Genomic DNA, 7,927 nt, shown 5'->3' with positions numbered 1-7,927 from the left:
CTTGATAGGTACTCCTGGCAAAATTGTCACTCTTCCTTGGCTCTATATCCTGATTGTATCCTGAAACAAGTTGTGGTATACAATTCTTTCCGCACTGAAATTCCACCAGCAGAAATGATTTCTGAAAGTCCATGGATCAGTGATACTTGAGGTAAGAGCTTCTGCGAGAAAGCTTCATCTCTAGGAAATAAAATTCGTGTGCGCTTTATATTCCTTGCCATTTTATTTAACTTTGTAGCATGCAAGTCGTGCCAATTTGTGGGCAGAAGAAAGCAGTGGGCATTAATACTCTGTGCATCAAGCAGGGAAATTCTTGGTTGGCTGTAAAATGAGATCAATGGGAGAGGAAACAACATTTGATTATTTTTGTTCCCTCTCCACTGCCAAAGATGCATCTTATCAACCTGTGTGCCAGATGCACTCTTAACCTTTGCATGAAATGGTAGGTCTCACCATCACCGTTTCTGTCTCAAGGCTGTAAGTATTGTGCCAGATGCTTCCTTATAGAGCAATATAGCCTTCAAAAACAAAAAATTCCTAATCCCCAGAGCTTTCCAGGTTCCAGATTCTCTTGTCATGACAGCTGCAGTGAGCACGGTGTGAAAAACCGCACTGTCGTGTGATCAATGCAGATTCCAGGGATTGTTCGACATATATTCCCTTCTTCAGTGCTTCAGGCCTCCACTATAAATACAGCCAAATGGGGATGTGGACTTCATACACTTCCTTACGTCTAAGATCATACAAACTAAAGCATCACCTAGTGCTCTTGTTGCAGAGACAACAGAAGCCATGAGCTATTATGGAAGCAGCTCTTCTGGTAATTTCCATCTTCTCCGTAGATATGATCATGTTCAAAATCTCAAATGCTCCATGGATGCCAAAAGATCAATGCTGAGATCGTCGCAAATGGTCATTCAGGTGGCAGGGGTGGCCGTCGAGTCGAGTATGGGAGGAGCTATGTGGTGAGGCCAAAGGGACGGCACCTAGCCACCATTGTGTGGCTCCATGGCCTAGGTGACAATGGTGCAAGGTATTACTTCTTTCTTTAACTCTTGCCTACTCAGGTGATGCCCCTCCAGGACTTAACATCTCAGGTGTCTGGTTTTGATCGTCAGATCGATCTAACGCACTTCACTTCTCTTAACTGAATGCTAAACTTCCTAGCCAAATTTCAAAGATAAATAAATGATGGCACCTTCTCCATGCAACATGCATGCTGTATGCTGTGTGAATGTAATAGGGATGCAAGAAACCACACATGTCAACCAGAGAAGACATGAGTAGATGATCGCAGTGTCGATGCAGAACGCTTTATTCCCTTGCACCTTTTAGCCTGAAATGATCGATGAAGTGGCCTCCTTTTTGCATGCATATATTCCTAGTATTGCTTTACTCAAAGTTAAATAATTTCCTTGTCCTACATCACACCTAACAATCTTCTCAAGGACATCAATATGCCTCTCACTTTCCTTCATGCAGTAAGTGGAGAGGAATGTCAAATACTTGATGTGGGCTAATGACATATAAATATTGCACAAGTGTAGGTAGCTCATGCAAGATACCTAATTTCCTATCCCCTGTCTTGGCAAAACATGTAAATATGCCATATAGTTGTATAATTTATCATAAGGCAGTGGATGGGAGTATCTTCGTCCTGTCGACCACTGCAGCAGAGTCCTTAACGGCAAGCATTAGCTTGCTAACTAAGTAAGCCTCAAGAGAAAAGACAATAACACCTAGAAGGATCTAGGTATCTTTCTAACAAATAGGAGAATAAAAAGACCCCAGCCGAAAAGGACTAACCTGGGGGGTGGGGGATAAGAGTGTAATTTTAGGCACCATGTGTGGTTCACGCTGCAGGAAGCTGGAGTGAAATATCTTCTGCTGCAATTCTGTTCCTGATGCAGAGAGCTAACTTCTTTTGTCCATTCTGTCATTTTCAGCTGGTCCCAGCTGCTGGATGCTCTTCCCTTGCCCAATGTAAGCATCCATTTTTGTACTTGGAGCACTCTTATTGCCCAACTTAAAACAGAATATTCTGTGATTACAAAGTGCAGTAGTGTAACCTGTCGTGTTCAGAGACTAGTTCTGTTGCAACCAAGTTTTTTTATTCACCTTGGAGCCAATTGCTCATGTAGATCAAGTGGATATGCCCCACCGCAGCGACCCGGCCCGTCGCGGCTTTTGGCGGGTTCCCCTGCACTGCATGTGAGTTTCTTCTTGCTTGGAAATTTGCTGCGCGGTTTTGAGGCACTGCTTCGTATGCGGGAACTTTTCATGAATGATATGGGAACTGAATCATGTTTCTATGAAATTCATGTGAAATTCTGTCAGAGCGGTGAATTTTGAAAACTTGCTAAACACCATTTTTTACTGAACTGAAACAGGGTTTGACGTTGATGACACTTCGGTCGATGGCCGCGACGACATCGAGGGGCTGGATGCTTCAGCTGCACACATAGCGAACCTACTGTCGTCCGAGCCTTCTGATGGTACCATCTGCTTACTTCAGGATCAGGATATTCACTGTTAAGAAATATGCTAAAAGTGTTATTTGAGTGCTAGGCCTAGTGTTCTCTCTCTCTCTCTCTCTCTCTCTCTCTCTCTCTCTCTCTCTCTCTCTCTCTCTCTCTCTCTCTCTCTCTCTCTCTCTCTCTGTCTCTCTCTCTCCAAGAGCACACCATCTGGTCCTGTCGTTTCATTAGACTGCCATTAAATACGTGTCAGAACTATGAAATTATATGATGACGGTGCTGTTAAACGGGAATTCGGCAGTTGCAGATAACTGATTTTTCACAATTTGTCGATGCAGTGAAGCTTGGGATCGGCGGCTTCAGCATGGGTGCAGCTGCCGCCCTGCACTCGGCAGCATGCTACGCTCACGGCAAATTCAGCAGCGGCACCCCCTACCCGATCACGCTCAGCGCAGTCGTCAGCTTGAGCGGCTGGCTCCCTTGCTCAAGGTCAGTCAGTCAGTCATCTGCCACAGAACCAGGCACCTTTTGCTCCTAATTCCTAAACAAACCCTGATGATCTTGGTGAATTCAGGACACTGAGGGGCAAGATGGAGGGCTCACACATGGCAGCAAGAAGAGCCGCCTCCCTGCCCATCCTGCTCAGCCATGGCAGAGGTAACAAACAAACAAACCTACAGGCTAGCTGCTGATTCAAAGTTGTATTTCATGGTGTCACTGAATTCTGTGTGGTGACCTCTACTCGTGCAGCGGACGAGGTTGTCCCCTACAGGAACGGCGAGCGGTCGACCGAGTTCCTGCGGTCCTCGGGGTTCTCGTATCTGACTTTCAAGTCCTACAACGGGTACGCATCTTACACCTCCCCTGACAAAGCTCTTCCTCTGTTCTTCCTTCCTCAGAAGTCAGAACATTAAACATGGTTTATTTACGCAGGTTGGGCCACTACACCATCCCCGAAGAGATGGACGACGTCTGCAGGTGGCTCAGCTCGCGGCTCAGCGTCGACCGATCTCGTTAAAGAGAACAGGGCTTCTGTCATTCCGCGTGTGCGCGCGCGACGCGGTGGCTTCCATAGTAGCATATAGCAGAGTGTAAACTTACTATAGAGAGGTGAATGCTGGTTTGGTAGCTTGTGACAGCACCACATGCCCCTGATCTCTACAGGCGCCGGTTGCTGGCTGCCATTGCTGCTGTTGCTCTAAGCAAGCAACCATGAGTGCTGTGTAGTAAACTGGTGAAGGTGTGAGAGCATATTTATCAGAATTATGTAATGTAACCAGTGCTTGTTTTGTAATGCAAAAATAACCATCTATACAGATTATACAATTCATGCTACCAGTGATCTCATCAATCCTAGACTTTTAAGTTTCAAAGACTTTGTCACAATCTTCCTAGAATATCAGAGAAAAAGCTTTGTAAGAACGAACTGAAGCACCCCTTTCCAGGCAGTATATGGACGGCAACTATTATGCTGTATGTATGTTCTCAGGTGTATCGCTCTGATCAGATCTAGGTCAACTGAAGCATCTGAGGCTAACTTTGCGATGCCGAGGATGTCCGGAGGATCATGGAGCTCTCGCCGTGCTTGCTTCGAGTAATCATTACAAGGAACATACAGGAATCTGGCAGTGTTTACAGTGGAGGAGAGTGGGCACTGTCTTGAGGATGGTAAGTAAGTAAGGTGACTTGCATCATGCTCTGGTATGTCTGAAGCCTACTGTCATCACTGCACAGAAGGAGCAGATCACCAGGGTTACCAACTCTCACCAGACATACACTGAACTTTGATTTCTCTCGGCGAACTGCACAGATAAGCAGATGCGCAAACTCACCTCGAATCTTGGCCATTCGCTCGGGTCAGAGCACCAGTCGTCCACAGATCGTGCGGGGTGCCCCAAATATGATATGCTGCCATGCTGCTGCTGCTGGTATCAACCTGCCTTGGTTCAGTAATTGATGGTGTGGTCGTCTGCACTGCTTCGTCAGGTATGTTGCCTACGCCATCAGCACCTCCTGATCCGGTGCTCGACTCGCCTTCTTTGTACACGCAGAACAATGGAAATCACAAGAGCGTGGTCGATTATGCACGAAAACACGCAAGAAAGAGGAGAATGCGGTGCACTCACCCCTCTAGCCCCCTTGGGATTATCACACCCTTGGCACTCGCAACACGAGGTGCACGCGACCTCGTGCTTTAGGAAGAAGAAGAAGAGTCAGCTAGCCTTGGTTAGGATCACCAGAGAAAGAAGCAGCATGCCTGGCTTTCAAATGAAGAAAGAGCGTGCGTGTGGAAGAGAACGCACCTTCACACACTAACAGCTCCGGTTTCCGCATCTGCAATGGCATCGCTTGGGTTTCGTTTCGGTGCTTGATGGTGGTGTGGTTTGTCCTGGACCGGCGTTGGACCGATGATGGTGGTGTGCTTGTTGTTTGGGTAGCAAAAGTTACTTCTTCACTAGTAGAACTACTAGGTAGAAAAGCGAATGTGCAACGTCAAGGGATAGGGATGTTGGGGAGGCTTTATGTGGAGAAGCCCGGAAAATCAGTTGAGGCAACAAGGTGAAGCCGACGGTAGCAGGGTGGAGGCGGCCTGTGACAACTTTTCTCATGCGTATCGGGTGATGTCTTGCGCAGCCAAGAAGACATAATGAAGGAGGGGATGGTCGGGTAGTCAAGGGCATCGGCGGTGGGAAGCTAGGATGGCGCGGCAACGAGAATGGGGGCCATGGAGCACCAGCATGGCCAGATCCTCCACCCTCGTTCGTGGTGGCACTTACTCCTCTCGGCGAGGTTGTCTTTGACATGTTCATCATCTTCTGCGTGGTTGCCTTGAGAGTGACTACCTCGACATGTCTGGTGTCGGCAACGATTGACGATGGCGACGCACACGAGCAAGTGGCATCGTCCCAATATTTTTCAACACGGTACTGACCTTCCAAATATTTTTCTTTTTCAGTTAGAGGATGAAGCTAGAGGAGAATTTGGCAGATTCAAGACAAGACGGTACTGACCTTCCAAATATTTTTCTTTTTCAGTTGCGCTTTTTTTTGGAGTGGTATTTTAATCCCATCTTGACCCAATATCGGGTCTTCCAAGCAGGAACACATTGCTTCACATATTTCACACCCATTGAAAATGGTTCTAATGGAATAGATTGCACGCTCATTCTAAAAGCCCTATATGAAAAAGAAAGATACATCTTGTTTGGGTAGCAAGTACTTGTTCACTAGGTAGAAAAGCGAATGTACTTAAGACCTGAAGTAATTCGTCTCCTTTTTCTTACTTCTCATTCACGACAGTTGCTAGCCTACACCTTTTTTTACATCATCAACTGGCCTATATGGTGTCGAGTTACCCTACACCTTTTTTTACATCAGCAACCGGCCTATATGGTGTCGAGTTACCGCGAGTTAACTCACCCTGCTAATATAATTCTATTATTTTTATTAAGATAAAAAAGTCAACTGTAATAAATGCTTTGAACTGAAACCGTAGATCTTCATCTTTTGTCCTAGACCGAGAGCATCCGAGCCGTTGAAAGACTTGACCGTCACACTGTCTGTCTTTAGAGTGAGATTTTCGGGCGCACCCCAGGAGACCGCCAGCCGCAAGGTAGGCGATGTCCGCCACCACCAAGCACGCAAGCGTTTCTGCTCTGGTCGTATCCCCCGATGCTCGGAGCGGGAAGGATTCAGTCAGACTCGTCGTGCAGCACCAGCAATGGAAGCGTGCTCCCCGTCCCGTGCATGCCTCACCGTCGGTTCAGCTGGAAGAGCAGAAGCAGATCTTGTAGGCATCTCCTGTTTGATGCTCGAACCCTTGCATGGTGGAGTAGTTTCTTTGACGTGAACAGCAGGAGCTCTGCTTTTGCATTGTGGAGTCGTTCACAGGTAAAAATAATTTCAGAAGTAAATAAAAGTTCGTAGGTAGAAGAATCAGCGACAGTGCTGTTTGCGTCAGCGCAACATATTGTGTGTGTTGGATTCCTTCTGTATTTCCTAGCTGGTGGTTTTCTGCTCGAGTAAATAAATACCTTGGCAATGGCATCGTGAGTTCAGCATCGTGCTATAACTGAAGGCTGTCCAACTGAACTGTTTCAGTCTGCAAAAAAACAGAGCGCTTACTGAATCAGTTGGTGCGTAGGTATGTGCAGGCCTGTGAGAATAATCTGGCAACCCAATCGATCAGTTTGACATGGGCAACTTGTTTTGCCTCCTTCAGACTACAGCTTTGTAGGCGATTCTCAAGTGCAGAGAAAGTAGACTACAGCTTGAAGTGTTATTATCTCATTTATTATGCAAAGTTGCAAACCGTAATCATGCGCCATACCGAGCTCACGGCCATATATGGACCATATTCGCCGGTATCAAGGCCGTGTCGGTGCACTTTCCGAGTATGGGAACCGTTATAGGCATGGCCACCAAGAATAAGGGCGCAATATGCATTTTACTCTAGGCACAGTTCTTACATTTTCAAGGAAATTTTTTATCTTGAACATGACTGAAGGAAAGCTTCAGGCTTCCTGCGCCTCTGCTTTGCCCTCACCGTAGTCGGCCGCTACCAGCAGGCGGGACAAAGGTCTCCCAGCCAGCAGATTGGCAATGCTCCCAGCGCCAGGAGCCAATGAAGACGATGTCAAGGCCAAAGAAGAATCAATGTTGAGGGCGAGCCGACGAGCATGCCCCTCTCCAGTGGGCACAGGGAGCTAACAACCCGCACCAACGGACTGAGTAACATCTTCTATTAGTCAGACCCACATTTGACTCTGCTTTAGCAAATTAGCAGTCTGAATGAACTTGCGCAATTTTGTTATGCGCTATGTATGTAACATTCTGAATTGTGCGTGGGGTTCTTAAAATATGCAAACTGGACTCTGTTCAAACTGCTACACGACAGTAAAATCTTAGGATTTTTAGAAAATGAATCAGCCAGGCATCAACTTGAATTCAAGACAGGACACATTGGTCATGGACTCATGGACCGCGCTTAGTCAGAACAAAAACAAACATCACACACTATGGGTTGCACGAGCGATAGAAATGAACGGTGAACCTGCATGACATCACATGACAAGTCGGAAGTCCTAACTAAAAACATGCCATGACATGAGGGTGTGTTCTTCTCTCTCCCTAGAAAAGTTATAATTCCTTTAATCGGTCTAGCACATATTGTTGAAAAGCACCAGGCATGCAGATTTCACTAAAGGAACCTCCCTGCTTGTATGTACAAGATACAACAACTAGAGAAGCCAGCCCTAACATATAATTATATTACTGCAAAAAAGAGATAACCCTCTTAAATAACAAATGAGATAATAACACTTCAGAGTTGATAAAAAATAAGGCACCATCAATATTTAACTTTGTTAGGATAACAAGTTACACACCAAAGGTACTTAGCTTACTGTAAATAAATGGACTTGGCTCATTCATATTACTAGACATAACCTA

General features: G+C 46.1%; 1 protein-coding gene across 1 annotated transcript; it reads left to right on the top strand.

Annotated features, from left to right (window-relative positions):
* Positions 1 to 583: 583 nt before the first annotated feature.
* On the top strand, positions 584 to 3,803 carry LOC123178342 (acyl-protein thioesterase 1 homolog 1-like). The gene is made up of 9 exons (XM_044591443.1): positions 584 to 820; positions 922 to 1,033; positions 1,947 to 1,983; positions 2,142 to 2,211; positions 2,391 to 2,495; positions 2,816 to 2,966; positions 3,052 to 3,134; positions 3,228 to 3,321; positions 3,411 to 3,803. Exons 1-9 carry the CDS (start codon positions 793 to 795, stop codon positions 3,493 to 3,495), a joined length of 765 nt encoding a protein of 254 aa, XP_044447378.1. The 5' UTR covers positions 584 to 792; the 3' UTR covers positions 3,496 to 3,803.
* The last annotated feature ends 4,124 nt before the right edge of the window (positions 3,804 to 7,927 follow it).

Source organism: Triticum aestivum, chromosome 1D, assembly GCF_018294505.1.
Source record: "Triticum aestivum cultivar Chinese Spring chromosome 1D, IWGSC CS RefSeq v2.1, whole genome shotgun sequence".
Taxonomy (NCBI): Eukaryota; Viridiplantae; Streptophyta; class Magnoliopsida; order Poales; family Poaceae; genus Triticum; species Triticum aestivum.
This window is presented reverse-complemented; position numbering and strand designations above follow the sequence as displayed.

Bases quoted from the DNA above. Each gene is read 5' to 3' on its own strand.
- LOC123178342 (XM_044591443.1), top strand. From the start codon at position 793: ATGAGCTATTATGGAAGCAGCTCTTCTG. The intron at 2,967-3,051 runs GTCAGTCAGTCA...TGGTGAATTCAG, and splicing joins GGCTGGCTCCCTTGCTCAAG to GACACTGAGGGGCAAGATGG. The intron at 3,322-3,410 runs GTACGCATCTTA...TTATTTACGCAG, and splicing joins ACTTTCAAGTCCTACAACGG to GTTGGGCCACTACACCATCC.